This window comes from Meleagris gallopavo, chromosome 8 (genome assembly GCF_905368555.1).
Source record: "Meleagris gallopavo chromosome 8, MGAL_WU_HG_1.1, whole genome shotgun sequence".
Taxonomy (NCBI): Eukaryota; Metazoa; Chordata; class Aves; order Galliformes; family Phasianidae; genus Meleagris; species Meleagris gallopavo.
This window is the reverse complement of record NC_139411.1, coordinates 19,187,460-19,210,663: the sequence shown is the minus strand read 5'-3', so window position 1 is coordinate 19,210,663 and position 23,204 is coordinate 19,187,460. Positions and strand designations below refer to the sequence as shown.

The 23,204-nt window shown below is 37.8% G+C and overlaps 1 protein-coding gene across 7 annotated transcripts in view; it reads right to left on the bottom strand.

The window, feature by feature from the left end:
• HECTD2 (HECT domain E3 ubiquitin protein ligase 2) overlaps window positions 1-22,165 on the bottom strand; it is a 35,014-nt gene extending 12,849 nt beyond the window's left edge. Inside the window, exons 1-11 of one of the 7 annotated variants that reach the window (XR_014884647.1) lie at window positions 21,578-22,164; window positions 18,031-18,087; window positions 16,631-16,760; window positions 11,767-11,905; window positions 9,492-9,594; window positions 8,670-8,759; window positions 7,993-8,057; window positions 6,888-6,933; window positions 5,673-5,782; window positions 4,128-4,276; window positions 1,900-2,023 (exon numbers count right to left, since the gene is read on the bottom strand). Coding sequence is in view for 6 of the 7 variants with exons in the window: in XM_085229269.1 (XP_085085395.1) it covers window positions 1,900-2,023; window positions 4,128-4,276; window positions 5,673-5,782; window positions 6,888-6,933; window positions 7,993-8,057; window positions 8,670-8,759; window positions 9,492-9,594; window positions 11,767-11,905; window positions 16,631-16,760; window positions 18,031-18,087; window positions 21,578-21,775 (1,211 nt within the window). In the remaining variant the exon portion in view is untranslated. Of the gene's footprint in view, window positions 1-1,899; window positions 2,024-4,127; window positions 4,277-5,672; window positions 5,783-6,887; window positions 6,934-7,992; window positions 8,058-8,669; window positions 8,760-9,491; window positions 9,595-11,766; window positions 11,906-16,630; window positions 16,761-18,030; window positions 18,088-21,577 lie in introns of all 7 variants that reach the window. The other 6 variants (XM_085229272.1, XM_085229273.1, XM_085229269.1 and 3 more) reach the window with 6 other exon arrangements.
• Between the last annotated feature and the right edge of the window lie 1,039 nt (window positions 22,166-23,204).

The following is a 23,204-nucleotide window of genomic DNA, read 5'->3' as shown; positions in this document are numbered from 1 at the left end:
CTCCAAGCTAAACAAGCCCAGTTCTCTCATCCTTTCTTCATAGGAGAGTGCTCCAGCCCTCTGATCATCTTATTGGTCCTCGTATGAACCCATTCCAAGAACTCCACGTCCTTCCTACACTGGAAGCTGAGCAGAGGGAAACAATCACTTCTACTTTAGAATAATTTAGAAATAGTTGTGGTTTTTTTTTTTTTTTTTTTTTTTTTTAATTGCATGCATAGATAATAAATTAGAACTCAAATTGTTTAGTTAGAAAAATGCTACTAGGAATTCTACTTAGTTGTGATAAACATTCTGAATAAAATTCTAAAATTGTTTATCAGTAGGTCTAACAAATTTGAATTTCTTCAATTACAAACGTCAAGAAGTAACTTCTGCTTTAAATATTAATTTCTAATTGTTACAGTGAATTGAGAAAAGTGAGAATATTTTATTAAATACAAGCTGGATAGTTATCTCAGCGTAGCAGTCATAGGTATACAGGAGATACCTATTTCTGGCTTGACTTATTTGGCTCTCTGGTTTCCAAAGGCACAGATATTCTTCAGGTCCTTTTGATTTAACTTAGGGCTACAAGTGCTTCTTAGGACTACAAGTACTTCTAGATCACATGACAGCTATATTCCACCGCAGTCAAAGAATTTTTAAAGTTTTCTGAAATCAACAGGATAAAAGACTTTTTTGGTCACTTGTTACTCTATTAAGACTTTTGCTGATTAGCTCACGCATTGCCTAACAAGTTCACATTGAGAAATTCGAAGCTTGAGACTCTGTGTGCACCTTGACTTCAGAATGTGTGGGCACTGAACATGGCCTGTGAGGAGCTCTGTATTCTAACGTGTTTAGGAAACAAAGGAAAATGAAAAAAAGATTCTCAGTCTGCTGAAAATCCAAATACAGAATGTTTTATCAAGAAGTGTCAAGACAGTTGGAAGAACTACGTATTCCAAAATATTTCATGCGCAAGGTAAACCAGAACTTCTTCATACTCATCCTTCTTAATTCTAAGCATTCAGTCTTGATTGTGATTGATTTTTTTAAATAGAACAACATAGATTTAGATGTAAAAATTGGAAAAAAAAGTAGTTGTAAGACAGTGCAAGAACGTACTTTAAATGTAATACAGCTTGTCTGCACTACTGCCAAAACTATGCATCATAAAAAATTTGTTTTGATATATACTGATTTTCCAGCATCCCAGCTAACTGAAAAGAAGCAGGTGGAAATCTCTCTTGTAAGCTTGGATGTGGATGCCAAAGCATCCAGATGGTGCTCATGTAAAAAATAAATAAATAAAATCTGAAGCTGAGCAGTACAGAACAGTATACAGATTCCAGCACTTTGAGACTACACAAAGGCCTGCTGTGCATTTACTGCTGTCATAGCTGTTTTTCCCTTCCTTTCCAAGTAGATCTTAAAACTTAGCAGAAAGATTTACTGCCTATTTCCACATTTCTAGATCATACTTCTGGCTGCCCTGAACCGGTAAAGACTTAAGAAATAAGCACAACTAATATCATTGGAACAAATAGTCAGGCCCACATACACACAGGATATTTATCTACCATCCTTAAGTGATAAGCATGCATACAACACTTTCTATGAATGTGTTTGTAATAACATGCAATTAATAAACAGGCACCGCAGAATCTATGCTAATAAACAATAAACTCATGTTATTATGAACATTTTACATCTTTTCTCCAGTTTGCAAAGGTAGAATTAAATTTATTACAGTCAACCTCACATCCATGCAGCTTCTGCAAGTAGAAGGTACATCTTTCCAACAAAACACAATATTTAATATGGCTGTATATACCATGTATATAAGTACATATGTGTATATGTGGTGCTTTGATATACTACATATGTGAAAAGAAACAACCAACTTTTTCTTACCTGTGAGAATTTCCATAACATTGCCAGTTATGATATTCTTCCATAAGATCAATATGATCAAGAGTGGAATTATAGAAATCCGTATATGAAATAATAGGAGGGCTGACCAGACTATTTGCAGCATCTACAAAGAAAATACAAGAGTCTTTCAAACTCCTTGGATTGAGTACACATTTTCTAAGCATTGGGAGCAACACTGAAAGAAAAGAAACTAAGACAAATGGGCTACTCATAACTTGATTTCAGTCTTAATTACAGCACTACAAATATGGTATTACACTTCATGACAACATACTGACAGCTGTAAAAGCAGTAATCACTAAGATCACTCTGATTATGATAATATACAGTGTACTACATTTCTCTTATTTCTAACGTCAAGATCAACTTTTCTATGGCATTTGAATCTAGCCCACCTAATGACATGCACAAAGTTAAGATAAAGAATGATGTATTCTGCTGAAATCAAAGAAAAACGACAGATTTCTTAAACATTTTCACTTAATATCAAACCAATGGATATAATATATATTCATTTAATATATTCACTTAATATATACCAATGTATATAATATCTGCATGCTTTCCACTTAGTATCTGTTTGAATTGGATGTCTATTTGTAAAAAGGAAATGGAGAAGCACAACAAATGATGTTTTTCCTTACCTGAGTACTATACCACAAGTACAAAAATTTAGTACTCAACAAATGAAGAAAAACTAATTCACACTTAAATAGCTTTACTATGTAAAATTCATGTAACACGCAACTAGTAAGTTTTCTCTAAGTAATTTAATTTTGATCATTCAGGCAGGAAGCAGTGTATTTTGAATTACTAAACACCTTTATCACAGTTTTATATGCACAGAAAGAAATAAGCAACTCTTTTACATATGACTACAGAACACAAAAGTCTTGGTTTTGGATACTGTTGAACTTGCATGTTCCAGCTGCCCCTGTGGATAGGTAGGACTGTACAGGATTCTTGTACAGCAAAGTTGGGTGTTTTTTTTGTTTGTTTGTTTTTAAGAAGCCAGGGATATGAAAACACTTGCCACAGTCAATTTTCTTGATGCTTTCCTTACCTCCTAGAAACCATGAAGTAAATAAGGGTTTTCTACCCCTCAAGGAAAGAGTAATGACCTCATGCCTTGCATTTCCATAGTAAAAGCTCTGAGCACTGAACTACTGAGGGTTGGACAAAGAGAAAGTTTGCATCTGCAGTGGCCACATTTGCTGTGTTCTACACTGAACTGGACATAGAATTATTTTTTTCCAGACTGTAATTTTGAACTTAGGAGGCACAAACATTGTTTAACTCACCTAGATGTTAAAAACATCCAGGAGGCTAAGCTCATTACAGAAGAAATTCTAGCAATTGCACATTCAAAACCACTTCTTTTACAGATCTATGGGAAACTTTTTCCACTGCTTACCTCTGTGGATTTTTCTTTGAATGATCTCCTGTTGTTATTACAGGAAAATGATGCCAGAGCAATTATCGTTTACAAAAAAAGTGAGTGTGAGGGCTTGCTAATAGATGCCTTTGCCTTTTAAATTTTGGCATTCTTTTTTATTGTAGTTCATACTGTGCCACCACCAACATCCAACTTTCCCCCTTGAAAAAGAGAGGTATAAAAACACAGATCGTAGCCAGAGAGTGGTGGTCAATGCTCAATGTCCAGATGGAAATCACTGCCCCTCAGGGGTGAGTACTGAGACCAGTGCTCCTTAACATCTTCATCAACAACATCAGCAGTGCGAATGGATGCACCCTAAGCAAGTTTGCAGATGACCAAGCTGAGTGGTGCAGTTGACACATCTAAGAGACAGGATGTCATCCAGAAAGACCTAGACAGACTGAGCAGTGGGCACGGGTGAACTTCACAAGGTTCAACAAATTCAAGCGCAAGGTCTTCCACCTCAGTTGTGGCAACCTCCATTAAGAGTACAACCAGAAGAATGTCAGGAGAGCACAGCCCTGCTGAAAGAGACCTGGGGGTACTGGTGGATGGTAAGCTGGGCATCAATCAGCAATGTGCCCTCACAGCCCAGAAAGCCAACTGTATCTTGGGCTGCATAAAAAAAAAAAAAAGGTATGGCCAGCAGAGTGAGGGAGGTGATCAAGCCTCTCTAGTGAAACATCACCTGGAGTACTACATCAAAAAAACATACACATATATATTCATATACATGCACATAAATACACAATTTAAGGAAGAAACCTACTAAACAAAGCCAGGACTTTGGTTGCTGATGGAATCCACCAGGTACATTTCTCCATTGGTGGAAACTCTTCAGGTTTTGCAGGAAACAGGCGTAAAGAAATAAATTGCAGCAACCTCTCCACTACCTGCTTGAATCTTCTCTGTGCAATCCTAAAACAAACATGCTGCAATTACTCTCATATGATCTCTGCCCACAATGAAGCCTATATTATTAGATTTCAATGTTATGTTCTGAAGAACATGCTTTATCAAAATAAAATTCCAAATAGAAAGTTTGCAGAAGCATATTTTGAAATACTGGCATGTAGCAATACTCTTCAGTAAACTTTTTTTTTTTTTTTTTTAATTTCTGTAATTTTGAAAAACTTTACAAAAGAATCAATACTTATTCTTCTCTTTTGCTGAACAAAAGTGAACAAAAAAAAATCATTCCTTCACAACGCATTCTGGATAATAAAAGACCCTTAATTTTTGGTTTTGAAAAGCTTAGTCCTATTGAATCAACAGTGGAAAATACTTCACGCACTTGTGACAATAGCACATGTAAAGTTATGTGCTGCACAACTTCCAGAATACAGCAAAAACTTTACATATATATATATATATAGATAGATAGATATACGCAGATGTATCAAAGAATCATTTTGTAAACAAAAGCTGTTCTCTTCAATTTTTTCAGATTTCTAATAGATTTTTCTAAGAATTTCAATATACTTTTTGCATCCTTAACCAAGTGGGTTCATCTGGTTCGTGAACATTGATCCAATTAAATAATAGATCACCAAAATTTTAAGCAAATCTGGACATATTTCAGGGGGAATGAGACAAATATACGCATACCGTTTTCAACCTTGCAGAGAATAAAATCCGTAGTTAGCAGATTCCCCAGAAGGTAAGGGAAATGTAAATACAATTTCATTTATTTATTTATTTTAAACTCTAGACTGAAACTTTTGCACAGTCATTATATGGAAGGTAACATATATACAAACTTAAAAGCCACTCTTTGGGCAGTTACCTCCAAATGGCCAATGACTGGGTGCTATCATTTAAATCTGATACCTTAACTGTACTTTGTAACCATCTGCATTACACTGTGAGCAAGGACTTGATTTAATTTGTGGTTTTCACATAGTACAGGAAAGCTACAGTATCTTTTGGAAACAATACAAGAGAAAACTTTATGTAAAAGAAGTCATAAAGATGTTTGTATTAATAATACAATCTAAGCATGTGTCTGGAACATGTACATTCATTTTTTTTTTTTTCCATAAGTTACATAAAAATAATTTACACAAGTTATTTTGCAATCAAAGCCTTTTGCATAAAGATGATAATTTTCATACATTTTATATGTAGTTTGCATCTATAAATCAGTATCACTTAGTGGACTATGTCCAAATGTACTTTGAAAACAACAAAAACAATTCATTTAATTTATATATAATATAAAACAGTCAACATCAATGGAATTACAGTAACAATTGTAATCCTAAAAATTGAATTTTTAATTTTTTTAAACTTTTTAATTTTTTTTTTTTTTTACTTTTTAGACCAGTGCACTAGGAAATGATGGTCAGCTTCTGTTAAGGCTGCTATCTGTCTTAGCAAGTGAGCATAGATGACATAAGTAGAAGTGTTACTAAATTGAGGATTCTGAAAAAGATTAAAAAAATGTGTTAGGTTAATAAACTGTATAAAAGGAAAGAAGTCATTAGGACTGTTTCTTATGTTTGTTTTTGCCAATACAGTTATGTAGAACAATTATGCTGTGACAGTGGTAAAACTATAAAAAAAATTATTTACAACTTCTATTCAGGTGAAAAATACATAACATAACTTCTATATTGTAAAAGTATGCAGTTTTTCTTTGTTGTTTGTTTTCTTTTGTGTGCGTGTGTTTTGAAAGAAAGTCCAAAGGTAACAGAGGCAGTATTCAACATATTATTTCTGGATTATCATTTACTATAAAGCACAATTACACTCCTCTGCACTATGAGCTTTCAGTTTTAATAATCAAGATTCTGCTTTCTTTCCACACAATCCAAACTTATTTTCCCTCTTACATATGAGTTCAAATTCCCACTTTTCAGAAGTATTTATTCCACATAATTCACAACTAACACACCCACTCCAAAGACGACGACTACCATCTCCAGAAATTATATAACTATCTGATTTTTTCAAGTAGCAACAGACAAATCTCTCGTGGTGTTATCTACACACGCATATCTTGAAGGGGAAATTTGCTATGAATGTAGATCAATTTTAGTAGGAAATTTCACTGATTAACACAAACAAATCAGACAATGCAGTCAATAGACTGATGTAGACTAGTAGTAGATTGCTGGATAAATTGCAACATTAGAGAAAGTTACAGTAATACCAAAAAGTGCATATACTGAAACCTTCTGGGAAGATCAGCATTGCAGCACCTCAACAAAGAAAATCTGACAATAAATTGGAAATACTGAACTCACGGAGACATTAGCCTTTTCAACATAGTGCTAGGAAACAATTGCATGTCTAATGCTTCTTAGCTCATACGTACGGTGGCCTTTACCCATTGGCTATCTGTCCTTAAGTCATGCATACCCTATGCTTCTTCCAAATGTTAATATATTCTTATAATATTATATAAATAACAGGAAATTACATGTGAATTTTTTCAGTTATACTATCTTGTTCGCATAGTATACTGGTTTATAGATTAGGAATTGTGAACACATATACTTAAATAAAAATACTGCATTTTTCTTACCTGTAGAAGTATACAGTATGCTCTAAGATCATCTTTTGTCCGTGGTCTATGAATGAATGAAATAGTAAATGATATATATGATATAGACATGATATAAAATATGTAGACTAATAGTCATGAAATCACACTAGGATTTAACTTTGTTTTGTAAGTATGTATTGAATACCATATTCAGGAGCTTCACTGTTCTCAGGAATTGAAAAGGACACTTGAAGACCCCGTCTTTTGAAGATTGACTACTCTTCAAAGGCAGCTACCTGTTTTAGCATCTGTCTTTCACAGTACAACAGAAGAAAGAAAGAAAAATACATTGGAAAGCAGACGTACCAAAAGGGTACTCCATGCCATTATCACTGGTAACATTCCAGAAGAGTTTGTTTGCCCCATCTATGATATCTCTTGCTAGAATTCTCCACACATTTCTATCACTGCAACCTCTCTGTTTCCGCCTGTTTATCTGCCTCAAGGACTTAATGTACCCACAAACGCACATGTAGCAACAGCACAAAAACAGCAGGCAGTGCAGAGAAAGGAATAACTAATGGCTGGGTCACTGATGAGTCACTACAAGGACCTGTCTCCTTCTATATCCTTTCTGAATCAAACGAAGCATTCCCACTTCTATTACTTCTTGTTAAAATCTTGCCTTCTCCATGCTTCCTGGCTAACCCTTTCTCCATTCTGTACTGCCCTTCCAGTGCTGCTGCCACACATAAATGATATTGCAAAATGAACTTCAGGTCAAGGCATTACCTAGGTTAAAGCCTGTTAGCTGGAGGCAAGGTGAACATGTTTTACTCTAGATAATCTACTTAATTCATCTTACAGCAGGGATGCCTGAAAGACTGCCCTGGCAAAAAGCAGCTGAAATTTTGTAAGGGTGTATGTGGCAAAGTCTGCCACTCAGAGGTTCAGCATCAGCTTACAGAGCTTGGGTATATTTCAACAGATTTGCCTGCCAAAAGGAGACAAGTTCTTATGAGTCAAGTAAGATATTTCAAAACAATTTCCTTCTTTGTCTAGAACAATAAAGTAAAAAACAAGAAGTATACCAGTTGTAAGTAAATGTTGAAACAGTACTAATGCAAATACTGGTTACATTTACCCTTTCCATTCTTGTAGCAGACCATTAATTATTCCCTTTAGGACTGACTTCTGAACATCTTGAGGCTGTGGAAAAAGGAACAGGGGGGGGAAAAAAACAAAAAAAAACCCCCTTACTTGATCAGACTGTGTATACTCTACAAAAGATACTGTACAAAAAAGCAAGTTTGTTTTTCTTGTAATTCAAGCCAGACATAAAGTGCTTGACTATGGTGCTGAGCTCCTCTGTACCTTTCCTCCCAAAGCTATTAGGTGAGGCCTAGAATTGTGTCAGTTGTGGCTTTCAAAACTTTAAAGATCAATTCAATATAATTCCTGTTCTGAGTTTATTAGCCACAGTATTTACTTTTTGCAACCCCAGACCTCACATTTTCCTTGTTTCCCATCATGCAGTGTCCCATTAGTCATGTCTTATCTTTCAAACAGTCTTTGAGATCTACCACAGTATGAACTGCATAACTACTAACAAAAATTTCCTCATCTTTTAGTAGAGTGGTTTTCTTGACTGTATGGCAATTCACAAGGGATCATTTTAAGTATGTTTTGAGAGATTCCTCAGAAATTGTACCTATATCAAAAATTTTGCTTAGATAAATTGCTTCTTTGAAAATTTCTTTGCTGAAGAGATTGTAACAATGTTATCAAACATGAACTCTACTTCTACTCTCTTCTACTTACAGTATTCAATAAGGCATCATAGACAACATTCACAAATTTTGCATTGATTCCAGAGTCTTCAGTTGTATTAAATGGAGAATTGGCATCTTTCTGCAAGTTAGATAATACATGAAACATTTTGGTTTTGAAATATTTTGAATATGTCTTTAAAAATTAAATACCCAACAGTAGGTTAAAATGAAACACATATGCACAAGTATTTGTTTTCCTTATCAAAACATGAGAATCTAAGTCACTTTCATTAATATGTGAAAGATGAAACTAAAGCATACTAATATTGCACATTGGCAGCTGTTCTATTTTAAAATCTAGGAGGGTCTCAAATAATGAAAGCTCAGAACGTTCATCCCATCTTTGCCACAGATCGCTCATGAGACAAGAACAAAGTTGTAAGTACTCAATATTCATTAAGTAACTAAGAGTTCACGGGTTATTTTACCTAGGTTTTTGTTTGTTTTTGTTTTTAAAGGGGCCAGAGAAGAACTTTATTTCTTGATTTACCTGGACCTCTTCATTAGCTGCATAAGCTTGAATCTCTTTTAACTGTAGTTTCTGTAAGAAGCACTTTACGCAGCCACAGTGTCAGAAAGCAAACTAAACACAGGAATTTTAAAGCTTCACATTTGCTTGAAATATACTTACATAAACTGGAATGAATAAATCAATGCCATAACAGATCATCTACTAAAGATGCTTAAGATGATGAGAAGATGATCTTAGTGGGTTTGAGTAACCAGCTGCAAGCCTTTAACTGAAGTTTGTTTAACTGCTTTGCAAATCCAAATTCAGTGTAACTACTGAATAATTTTATGAATTTTCTACCTTAAATGCAGCATTTATCTCCAGGAAAGAATCAAATGTTGTAGAATAAAACTCATGTACGGCCTTCCAATCTCCTGATGATTTTGCCTTTTCCATATCATCCCTAGAAAGAATGCATTAAAATATTAGTAATACAAGAGTTGAATCTTCCCAGTCCCTCAGACTTCGGACTGCACTATAACTCCATGGTTTCCTCACTCAGCACACTTACAGGCAGATAAGTATAATATCAGTCCCTTACCAACATCATCCTTGTCATTGCACAATCATGGTATTGCAAGAGAACAAAAGCACAATTTGTGTTTGATATATCTGAGCAACATCTCTTATTCAAAATCTTAATTCACAGTGTCACAGTTCAGTACATTAAGACAAATCATTAGCAGATCAGAATCATGCTGAAGAAACACTAACAGTGTTAGTGTTCTAACACTTCTAAGATTTACTTAATAAATTAAGTACATATGCTGCTCTTAAAGTAGTCAGTTTCATTACCACTGTACTAAATTATCTCCCATTTTTTTAAAAAATTAATCTTTGTAGGGGACTGTACACATTTTTTTTACAACAAAATCTGTATTTACACTGGAAGTCCTTTTAAAGTACAAATCTGAAGTAAAAATATGAAGAAATCAATGGGACTTTAAAAAATACTTCTTGAAAGAATGAAACTCTTAATAATTGCATCACAAAATGGCAATCAATAGAAAAATCTGAACGTGGAAAAAAAAAAAAAAATCACAGCTCTTCAAAACACCTGAATGCCAGCAAAGGATTTTCCACCAAATAAGTACACTGACCAATAAACCAGTATTCCTACTCTTCACTGAATGCACAAAATTTCAGACACTGAGAAGAGCAATGAAATATATATGCTCACATGCCTCCTAGAGCAACTGTGATTCTTTTTTTCCCCCATCTGTTAGAAAAACAGAAGAATCAAGCTTCTCCTTCGGAACACTTTTCCCTATTTCCTAGCTAAGATTATCTTACCAGTAAAACACTCAAGGATACTACAGTATCACAACGCTGCTTTGTAGGTGCTAATGCTAAACAACAAACAAACAAGAAAGAAACACTCTGCCGATAATGTAGGCAAGTTCACGAAAGCAGGCAGAAGCCCCTAGTGCAAGTACTTTGTGCCACTGTTTTATTCATTAAGTTATGCCATTTCTGCAAGTGAAAGCATTGATTTCATAATTTTGGTGCACGTTGCCATGTTAGCTAGAAAAAAAAAAAAGTACTCTCTATTCCCTTACATCCAAATCAAACTGAGCAAAACCAGGTAAATTAGTGGTGCAGACTTGACATCAGGAAGTCAGGTTGTATGAGTTAAAAACAGTTCTGCTGGTTTCCCTGGGGACTTCTGCAAGTCCAACTAAGCCAACCAAGCACCTTCTTCTGCACAGCATGACATGGCTGGAAGAAAGCGAACATAGATACAGTTTTGACAAAGGGTCTACACTGAACTGGAACAAACAGAAGTGCAACTGGATGCTATTTCAGCTTATTCTAATTTCCTTTTAGCTAAATCACAGTTACAGGATAACACCGTAAGTATTGTCTGCAGACTCTTAAAACTCTTCTTATTGAAGATAAAATATAGTACTTTCAATAGAGAAGTGCTTAAATAGCTTACACATACACTGCTTAAAATAGTGGGCACAAAAGCAATGATACATGAATAAAAAGTTTCTGCCATAAACTCAATACTGAAAATTAACGTTCTTTTAAACATAATGCATAAATAAAGGTCACCTGCTTTTCTTTTTATCAAGTTAGAATGTGTAGGCCACCTAGTTATCCCTCCAGATCCTCAAATACGACGTTACAAATTTAGATGCCTTATGTGCACTGTTCTACAGAAGACTGAAAAAATGCTCAGTACCTGCGTGGACAGGACATACTGTAGCTGGCAGTTAAAAAAAAAAAAAAACAACAAAAACTTAGCACTGAAAGGTATTTTCCAATCTACTGTAAGCCATACATATTTGTTCTAAAGCCTAACTCCATGTTAGAAACAGAATTTCCAACTCTGAAGTACAGACTTTGCCATTTCTTGACCAGAACAGCAAGCTTTTGCTAGAGAAATTCTTTTGGTAATTTTCACAGCAACAGAGTTATTCATCACACCATTAGAGCCAAGATAACTACTTCTGCTACTAGACAGTCTTACTGAATTTCTCCCTCAAGATGAACAAAAATCCAAGTGCACGAATTAGAACAAAAGTGAAAAGAAGTAAAGTTTACATTTAGGAATATCAATGAAACTTACTGAAAGTCTTTCACAGTTTTGGTTCGGATGGGAAGGGAAGGTTGATGAGGGACCGGTGCTTTGAGTTCTTGGGGCAGTGTATCTATAGAGATGCGCTGTTTTTGTCTAACATCGAGGCAAATAGGTGGTAGGTCTCTCACTGAATTTAAAAAAAGAAAAAAAAGCAAAAAAAAAAATAAATAGAAGACAAACATATACGTAACAGTTAGCTAGCAAAACACAAACGTAGAGGAAGTAGAGAAGAAAAATGAAAACTCACACTGATTAATTATATTTCACTACATTCCAGCTCATCCAAGTACTTTTCCTACCATATGCTCATCCCAGACAGGATGGAAACGTTCACTAATTGAAGTGGAATAAAATCATATACAAAAACCCCTCTATCTTGAGCCCATAATTATATCTTTTTGAACAAAGTGCTCCCAATGCCAAGCGAGGAAGAAAAATCAGCCCCTCTGTCTCCTGCCTGAGGCTTTCAAAAAGAAGGGATTCTTTACTACCATATAAATGAACTGCTGGAGCATGTGGCAAAAAAATTATTTGTCCATTACAAAAACAAAGAAAAAATCACACTGGATTTTTCACAATTAAGTTGCTAGCATATTGATCAAAAAAAAGCCTGAACAACCAATCAGTGGTGTTCCAACTCATTATTAGGGAAAATAGCAAAATATTTTACTTACAGAAGACAGACTAGTAATACATCTAGTGCTACAGCAACAGCACATCATACAAGAAAACTCAAGTTGAAATGTAGTTTCATTTTCACATGAGTGCTGCAGAATTTTCATTTGTGGACACAGATGCTTGAACTTCTGAACATTAAGCCAAGTACCTTCCGAAGTCAGACTGATAATGAACGTGCCTATTCTGAATGTTACATCCACCTGAATCTATGATGAACTCCAGGCATGCAAGTTAAAAGACAAAACAGGAAATCAAAGGATGGCATGGAATTATAGGTATCCAGGGTGTTCCTGGAATATTTACTGCGTGAAAGCCAAACTGAGCAGCCCATGACTGACAGCTACTGACCAAGAATAGCAGCACTGCCATTGTATTTCACTCAAAAGTAACATACAAAATGCAACAGTAGTGTTTCCAATATCTATGAAAAATCTGAAACTTCACACTGAAGCCCAATCATTTTCTTTCATAACACAACAAGTTTTCTATAGTCATACATTATTTCAGCTAGAGCTGACTGTGAATCATCTACAACATTTTGAAATAATTTTTGCAATAAATTAAATGAACTGTGCAAGTCTCCTGCGCCTTTCAGAGAATTACTGCTGAAACAGCACTACATTTAAACTTTCTACTCAATAAATTTGGTTGTCTAATACTAAATTAATAATACTAAAACTAATATAGCAGCACTTTAATGAGGTCTTCCTCTTCTATTCCTTATTTTATTTTATTTGAAAACTCTGTACGGGGTTTACATGGCAATGTTTTGATCGGGATGGGAGCGGCAGTGGCAGCCTCTGTGAGAAGAGCCCTGTGCTGCCCTCACACCTGACAAGGCCACATCCCGGCAGTTCCAAAATGGACCCACTGTTGGCCAAAGGTGTGCTCAAACCTGGAGGAAGCTGGCTGAGCTTCTGTGGCAGGCAAACCAAAGCTGGCTGCGGTTTGGGTTTCGTTTCTCATGATCCTACTCCATTTTTAATAAGCAAAAAAAAAAAATCCTCCTCAGGTCAATCCCATTTTAAATGAGCTCCCTGTCCTTACCTTGACCCACAAGCTTTCTCACCTTATTTTCTCCTCATTTGCTCAAGCAGGGAGTGTCAGTACTTGGTGGGCACCTGGCAGCCAGCCAAGGCCAAACCACCGTAAACATGAAAAACAGATTGGGATATCATGTACAACACAAACACCCATTTTAATGCCAATGTCTTCTCAAATATCCTTATATGTGCTTTTCTTTGTTGTTTTTCCTTTTTTCCAGTGTGACTTACACTGCATATTTTAAAAGCATTTATATGAGTTAAGTCGAATATATTGAACCAAAATTCTTTAAGAATTGTCTAAGAACCCTCTAAGCCTTTTCTCTGCAATTCCAAGAGTTTCTGTTCGGTTTTGTTTGCTTATTTTTCTCCTTCTAGATTGATCAGTTTTTTTGGTGCTTTTTTTTTTTTTCTTACATGAACTAACAAAACACCAAAGTAGTATCAGTACTCTACAGCCTACCCTATTTATCACAGCAAATGTATGCTAGTAACATCGCCAAAGCACAAAGGAGATTCTTTTCCCTCATGCTAATGATAGGGAAACTGTCAATATCATTCAACTAAGATCAATGTTATTCATCAGATCAGAGCTGTTCTAAGTCCCAAGCATGACTTCAATTACAGCTGTTGAACCCTGTCACTCTGACAGCTGAAATTTAAGATTTTTAAAAGAAGAGTAGTAATACAACAACAGTGGACACATACTCAATTAATTCAAGCCAAAGTGCCCAACAACCCCACTGTCTAAGTGCTGCGCTATTACAGATGGGCTGACTTACAAGAAACTAAGACTATGCGTTATTTTTTCCACTCCAAGAAAAACAAGTCATTTTAATTTAACACTCATTCTGTCTTCTCAGTTTTTGAATGGACTGAGCATTGAATTACAAACAGCTGAATACACCGAGGAAAATATTCCCTGCACCTGCAGAAGAGACAGCTGCTGATGGAAGCTGTTTCTCGTTCCAGTAACTGAGGCTGCAGGTGCTAAGCCTGGTAAACTCCACTCTGACAGCGATGCAATTTGCTTTGAAATACGCTGCTTAAGTTAGAAATACTAAAACTGTGTTTTAATAATACATTTAATAAATACTGTCAACTTCAGAATGTTTCACCATAATTCCAGTGTACTTGTAAATAGATTTAGTTGCCTAACATGCAAAAATATTCATTAAGATCCATCAATTTAATTCCATTGAAGACAAACTTCAAACTTATATGCACTGAGTTGACAAACAGCAACAATTCCCTATTACAAGACAAGAACTTGTAATCATTTCTGGCTGCTTGCCCAGTTATGTTACATAAAAAGACTCAGCACTGTATGACTGCTTAGGAAACTATCAAAAAAATCAATGAAGGAAATCTTGTTGATACAAAGGAGAATTGACTACTATACAAATCTAGGGTGAATGAATCTAAACTAGTAGGTATTTCCAGTGACCAACACAGCTACCAGCAGATTTTCCAAGTCGTTAAGAATTTCCTAAGTAGTTAAGGCAAACAAGTCTTATTCACAATTGTAACATCAAAAAACTATAAAAATCCAGTTCATATACAGATTTCTCAGAACTTACAACAAGTCTTGCAATGCAACAATCATCTGGTCTAAAAAAAACCCAACAAAACTATCTCTGGCAACTATATAACAAACATAAGTCCAGCTTTCATACTGTATTTACCAACTTTACTTTATAAACACTTTCTTTTTTTTCCCCTGAGAAATAAATATTTTTCTAGCTCAGGCTTGAAGTACAATAATATGTGCACATATACACATCCAGAGGGAGAGATCAGATGTATATAAATGCACAAAAAAGACAAAAAAAAAATCCTTAGCCAAGCATCACTCACTAATCCCAGATTACCAATACAAGCATTCTAAACTGTGAGGGTTGTGTTGTTTCAATGTTACTTTTTTTCCCCATGGAATACAAACATATGTCCTCAAATAACATTGAGTGCACCTTGGACAGTTAGACAAAAGAATCTATTTTCATACAGGCAGACTACCCTGATCCTGAAATTACCAGAACAAAATCATGTTCAAACTCTCATTTACACATAACTTTTGTGTTTCGGTCATTTCCTCCCCTCTTCTCTGCCTTTTTTTTTTTTTTAAATAAAGTAGGAAGCACCTTTACTTACGAAAAGTCTTGCACTGCCTTTTACATTTGCAGAACAGCCAGCAATGACATCAGTATTGCTTTATTAAGGGAACCAATTCTCCAAGTTAAGCCAATGTCCACTGTTCTGTTCCTAATCCATGCTACTTAGATCTTTCAATTAGCACCATCTCTTTCTTTCTAGCCTCAAATACATTAAGAATTCTAAAGACATAGGGAGTCAGAAAATACTAAAGAACCTGCTCACAGGTAAGGTCAGCTACGCAGAACACAAATGTGACAAATGTCTGTACAACCTTTTATCAAAAGTCTGAAATTACTAAAACTCCATAACCTATTTTCCTCAAGAAACACTTCAACAATGAAATAACTTTGCTATTAAAAATATCAGGTCTAACTACAATGTCACCTCATCAGGCTTTGTGATTTTAACTCACCAGATTGAAGATACAGTTCCACATGATATCTTTCCATTGATTATCTTTACCTCATCACAGCACAACAATATTCCTTCTCACCTATGAAGTTCTCCAGAACACACCACGCTTTGCCTGTAAGTTTTATATCATGTTATCACTGGCCTTCATCTTCACCGAAGAACAGCAACTCTCTTCCAACACAAAAGTGTTGTACATGTCTCATTACTGCCATACTGCAGATTCAGTTAGAAAAATCTCTGTGAAGTTTGACAATTTCTAGAAAAATGTGCTATTTGACTGCAGTTAGACAAGCAGTATCTGGAAATGCAGTTCTGAATCTGTAACTTTCACATTTCAGATGATTATTTCATTCCCCAGGTCTGTTAGTCATTCTTTTCCCACTCATCTCAACTGAGGATGGACAACCATAATGATTTACTGACTAAACAACATAAAGCACACTAAAATCTAATGAAACATAGATTTCTGGGTTTCTTGGCACTAGTGCAACAGAAATGTTGGTGGAATGCTCAGCATCTTCTTAAACTGATGACTAAATAACATAAGGCTTTTATTCTCTTACCATTTTTGATGCTTGGTATAACAAGCTGTGTGGGCGAACTTCTGTTTCCGGTGCCTTCTTTCTTTTGGTTGATAGTTGTGATGAAATTGCTGAAAGTAGAAAACTGATTTTTTGCTCCTCTTTCCAATCCCTGTAATTAAGATGACAGTATGCTATAAAGGGATAGAACATTTCCAACTAATTCTATCTTTCTCACTGCAGCCAGCTTGGTTTGAACAGATGCAAGTGTCACATATTCCTTTTTGAAAGGAAACCTTATATAGTTTAGACAAACTTCTCCAGACTCGAGATACGGAGACAAAAATTCTATGCAGACTCCCTACTAATAAAATTTAACTACTGGCTACCTGATAAAAAAACACCTGATTCAAAGTTCTCAGCACCAGTTGTCACTAAAAAAATGCTATCCAACAAACATTGCTTAACACAATGTTAAAAAAATCTCCTTAATATCTGCACCTCCTGCCACAAGACAGTCTGCTTAAGCTTTTGCTAAGAAATGCTGGGTGCTGCTGTGTTTAAAGAGTGAACAGAAGTGAAGTAACACAACACACTTTTAAAAGATTGTGCCAATCAACCTGTTGGACACTAAGTGCCAATAGTCACTACATGACTAGACAGATTTCTTTCCATTTAGATATAGTCATTTACTTCAAAAAAATTTGCAACACACAGGGAAGATAGAAGGCTTGTCCAAAACAAGTCACGTAGCAGAACTTTTCATTTGTATCTCAGCTCCAAGTCATCAGCTGATGTCTAGTAAAGTAGATCTACATAAAAAAACCAAACGCAATCTTCTTGCGCATCATGATTTTCAGCCTCACTTAAAGAGCCTAAACATACACTGATAAACATAAAGATTCATTTGATCATTATGTGGTATTTGTTCTCTCAGTGACAAAAAATATTTTCACGCAGATCAAAATTGTAATTCTACAAAGTAGAACAGAAATTCCAGAACAATTCACATTATTTTAAAAACCCACACATTTCCCTTTCCTCTTTAAAGAAATGAATTTTGACTAAGACATGCAGCCAGAGCTCTGAGGAAAGTACTTCACTTCTACCACAACATCCTGAAACATCAACAGGAGGGTAATAATGCAGCCCATAAACCTGCCACACTGTGGTGTGTGCACATTGGTACACTGCCAGGAATTTTAAATAACTGCAAAATGAGCTATTTTTCCATGGCTTATAACTCAGCAAATTACAAATCTGAGCAATCAGCAGGATTTCTGGCTTAAAAAAATAGAAACTTTCAGTTTCTATCTCCGAATTCCTGATATGCAACAAATGTACAAACATAAAATGTAATTATCAGTATTTTCACATTACCTGTTTTTAAATTATTATTCTATAAACCTTGAAATATCATTAAGATGGTTTTTAAAACTTACCTGGGATGTGACTGGATAATGGGTGACTCGACCCTGAATAAGCACAGCAAGACGTGACTGCGTGAGAAAGGACTTTTAAAACAAATCCAGTTTTGAGGTTAATCTGCTCGGTCACAACATGTATGTTCTAGGTAGAAAACCTTCTGGATTTTGGATTAGTCCAAATATGATTAGTAGGGAATAAGTAGATAATATCAACAGAGATCTTATGAAGCAGGCTGTCATGACAGCCGTTTTGACTGACATAACCTTCTCTCAACTCTCTAGGTTTTACTCCAGCCCCACCATTGCAATAGTATAGTTGAGAAGTTACGTTAAAAGAATTTGTTTAATGCCACCATCCCAAGAAGCAAAAAAAAAAAAAAAAAAAAAAAAAACCAACCTCGCATGTGCTATTCAGTTCCATCATCCTGCTCCAAGTGCAGTTGCAACAACATTAAACAAACTATTTGGATAAAAGCTTTATGGAAAGCCGTGGAGGAAAACTGGAGAGCTACATGCTCATTAAAGACTATCATTGACATCTCCTGGGAGAGTAATGTAGGACAAGCATGCAGCACTGTGCCATATTTATAAAACTCTGTAGGAGGTCAATGAGCCTCTAGAGCCTAAGATACTGCACACACTGCCATCAGACAACCAAACCCTCACATAAGTATGCTGAGAGGAGGTAAGTGGATCAGTGTGATCTTTAATCCTCCTTTATAAGAGCATATTACTAACTCACAACACTGTTGGCTTCTTTGTAGAATTTTTCAAAAGCTTCAAGTCTTTCATGAGGCCAGAAAGGTACCAGTCTTTTACCATATAAATTTATGTTTTTCATCATTAAAATTAAATCAGATGGGAAAAATAAAAAAAATTAAAAAAAAAAAAATCAAGAAGAGTGGGCACAGAGTGCCTTGGGATAGCAAAGACCATCTAGAAGAGTTTCTTGAACTCCTTGTTCTTCAGCTCTAACTTAGCTCAGTCACTCTACACTCTACACATGTGGCAGGCAAAGGCCAACGAAGAGCAAAAGGTTTTCTTCCCTGTATAAGAACACACGGAAGGCTTCAATTACCCAAAAGCAGCTGCCAGCACAACAGCCTGCTCAAGAAGTGAAATTTTCCGTTCCTCTTATATCTTGAAAGGTGTAATGTAGGAACGCTTTTGCCTTACAGAAACCTCTACTTGCTTCTGCTTACTAGAGGGCAAGCTTTTAAAATTTCCACGTTTCTTTTCAGAAACTGACATCCAAGCCTTATGCACTGTTCAACCCATAAGAAAAACTTCGATGTGCTGCAGGAACACACTAATTTATTCATGGAGTACTTTAATCTCCACAAGATTCCTCAGAAAACAAAAGAAAAATACCCCCAAAGGTCCTCCTCTTTCAATAACTCCACATTGTTCTCAGCTGAAAATGAATGACAATATCAGCAGTCACGCAAACACTTGATTACAACTTGCAGCCAGATGTGACAACTTGCTCCATATGTGACATCTTTCACACATGTGCTCATTTAAGAAAAAGCATACTACTGTTTTCTATTGACTTCCTCAAATTCTGACCTTTTCCACAACTACTGTGGAGACCAGAAACTGTCTAAAAGATGTGTTATGCTTTCATGCTGCCTTCTAGGAAGTTTTAGTCATGGCATATCAGTTGCACAATCAATGGTGGGTCTTGAACACATCAAAGAAAATGTCAGTTACACAAATAACTTGGGGAGGTGTTCTGAGCAAGGACATCTGAGGCTCACTCATCACATAGAGATTAGGTAAGTCATCATCCAATGGCTGTCAACTGAGAAATAATAGGCAGAGAAAATGAGAAAATTTATGTCATCTGAAGTATCATCATGATTATAATCAGGCCTTTGTTTCCAAAGGAAATAAATTTCAATGAAAAAAAAATAACAACAATGGAATTAACAAGTATTTTTTTAAGACAATAATTTCCCCCTTCTGTCACCATATCAAATTACAAAGTTTTCTACAGCTTAATGAGGAAGATGGAAGTGAGAAAATGCCTATCTTTAAAAGTACTTGAGATGATCTGATTAAGTGGTGCTCTTTTTTGATGTTCAAGCAGAACGTTTAAAACGTGATCTTAACAACATACTCTCCAGATCCTGAAATAGGGTGTGTAGCTTGGTCAGCACAAAGGCTAAGCACATCAACCATCCAATATCTTCTTTTCTGCAACCAATAAAGGTCGTGCAAAAGTATATTCCCTATTTGGTACATTTGGATCAAAGACTGCATTCTGTCACACAGAGAACTCTAGGGCTATACAAAGATCTATTACATCTCCCCCCCCAAATTCTCCCTCTGTAGCATGCTATTATAATCTCTGTAAATTCAGAATCCCATGTACATCTGACAGTGCATGCCGGATTGAGCTCTGCAGCAGTCATCTCAGCCCACAGGCAGCAGCAGAGAGATGCACACAGGACATCCAGCTGCAAACAAGATTTCTTTCCTGATTCTTTAGGGCAGCGAAAATTCTACATGGCAGACTAGCTGCACATATTTCTCATTCCCTAAGCTAAGCCTGACACATTTTAGAGCATCGCTGGCATCTTTATTCTACAGGACTGGCGTTTGCCAGTCATTTCAGAGTCTGAAATTGATGTTTTCAGAGGTGTAGATCACTCCTGAGTATTTGTTCATCACAGACTTCTCCCAAATCTCTATTTGAATCACAACAACAAACACATTCTCCCGAATTCTGACAGATTTGCAAAGCTGAGAGCCTTTCAGATGATTGGAACATTGTAGGCAAAACATAAATTGAGAATTGCTCAAAAGAGTTTGCAGTTTGCCTACAATCACTTGGTTTAACATTACAATTATTTCATGACAGTCATAACCACTAGACACTCAATCACTTAGACTCAAATTATATATAAGGATAATTTCTAGTTAATCAGATACTCCTCAGAACCATTCAATTAAGTCTCATAACCGTATTACGGTGGGATGGGTGACGTTCTGGGGTGGGACTGAAGTTGCAGCTTTCACGTGGAGCTACAGACAACGAGCAACTTATGCCAGGAAAAACGTATGTTTCATAACGCCGGGCAGCCAGCAGAAAGTAACTCATAGCTCGAAGAGGACTGAAGATCTCGAACGAGGTTTCCGAAACGGAATTATCCCGGCAAAGAGCTCTCTCACGGCTTTTTTCCTACTTATGTTAAGTCATTCATCGGACACAACCGTAGAAAACGGAAAACGTAACAAAAAGTTAAAAATACCGAAGCATTTTCCAGGAGGTTCTCTCGCTGTAAGCGCATGAAAAGCAGATACCCCCCACTCCCAACCTCCCCGAGCAGCGCCGCGGAGCCCCAGCCATGACTAACCCGGGAGCAGACCGCTGTAAAACGTTACAGAACTATAAGCAGAGGGAGCCTTTCTAGCTTCGGTATGTCACTGCTGACAGACACAAGCGTTATTTTTAAGAAACTTGACTGAAAGCCGCCCAGCGGTGCAGAGCACGGAAGGAGCCGCTCGCAGCGCCCCGCGGAGCGACGCCGACCCGCCCCGCCGGGCCCCGACCTACCCCGGCCGCCGCGCCGCACGCCGCCGGGATGGCCGGCAGCTCGTCTCGCTCCTTCTCCCCTTCTTCCTCCTCTTCTTCATCATCCTCGCCGTCCTCCTCAGCCGCCGGCGGAGCCGTGCTGCCCTGTTCCTGCTCCAGCTCCGCGCCGGGAGGCAGGCCGGCGGCAGCCGTGGCCGCGGGCGAGCTCCGCAGCGACATGGCCCCGCTGCCCTCGCGGCAGCCCCCGAGCGCCTGCCGGCACCCAGACCCCGCGCCCTCGCCTCTCCCACCCGCTGCCGAGGAGCCCCGCCGGCAGCCTCGGCGCCGCCGTTCCGCCGTAATGCAGCAGAGGAGCTGCTCCTGAGCGCCCGGACACCCCCGCACGGCGGGGCGGAGCGCTGCCCTACCGCCCTCACCGCGGCCCGCCGAGGAGGGGCAGCGCGGGACGGAGCGGCGCGGAGGCGGCAGGACCCGCTGCCCCAGCGCCGTAAAATTACACCGCCGCGCCACCTACAGCCCGCGGGCAGCCGGAGAAGCCGTCGCCGCTGCCGCCATGTTGTTTATAGGCGCCTCGTAGAAACGCGCTTGGCGACCGGGGGCGCCGCGCGAGGGCAGCGGAGGACACGGCTACGGAAACGCCGTAGTGCAGGAAAGGGCGCGGGGCCGGGCACGCGGCGCCGGCCGTACGGGAATCGGGACTGATACGGCGGATTGCGCAGCCTTGCTGCGAGGGGTTCTGCTGGCAGGGGCAGGGCAAATATATGAGCAACAAACTGAACTACAGATAAGGGACTTAGTGGGCATCAGTGTGGCACTCCCATTCCTCCTCAACGCTTGAGTGGTGATGCATGCTATGCTTGCAGTCAGTGTTTCCACCAGGTAATGCTGTCACAGTTTCAAATTGCACTCTTTAACGAGTAAAACACATAAATTAAATTTGAAAGGGTTCTCTCCGTATTTCATTGCCAAAGCCAAAGCAGGACAGGGCCCTGCTGGTGATAGCTGCCCTTGGATTGGTCTGAGCCTCTGAGTGTTGAGGTGAACTGTTCAGTGCCTCCGTGCTGAAGCCAGGAACTGCTGAAGCTTTGCTGTACAAAACAAAAGAGGAAAAAAAGGAAAAAGTGATCTTCACAATACATGTTGCAGTGCAACATCCAGACCAGATGTAATGCAATGGTTGTCTGAGCACTAGGGGTAGTTGGTTTGGTAGAAGTGAGCCCTGAAGCTTTCCTGATGTGAGAGGGCTCTCATGGCTGTGCACACTGAACAACAAAACACTGAAGTCCTTCACACCCCTAACTGCCATCTGAAACTTCCAGCCCACTCTTAATTCTGTCTAAAGACTTCCCTTCGCAGTACCGTGTTCATAGGTGTGTGAATAATTGTGTACCGTTTGGAGCAAGTCATCAAGATGGTTTCTCGGGTGGAGGTAAACCATGTGATAGTTTTCTTCAGTGCTGGCATTACATGAGTACCTCCTGCAGGTCGAAGCAGTGGTAAAGATCTCTGTAAGCTGCATAAAAGCAAGAACATAATAGCTACTGTGGCAGTAATCTAACACATTGAAAAATGCTTTCCCTTTCTGAAGGAACTGGCAGACTCGAAGTATATTAGGTTTCATTAAGAAGCCCCTTTGTCTCCTTACCAT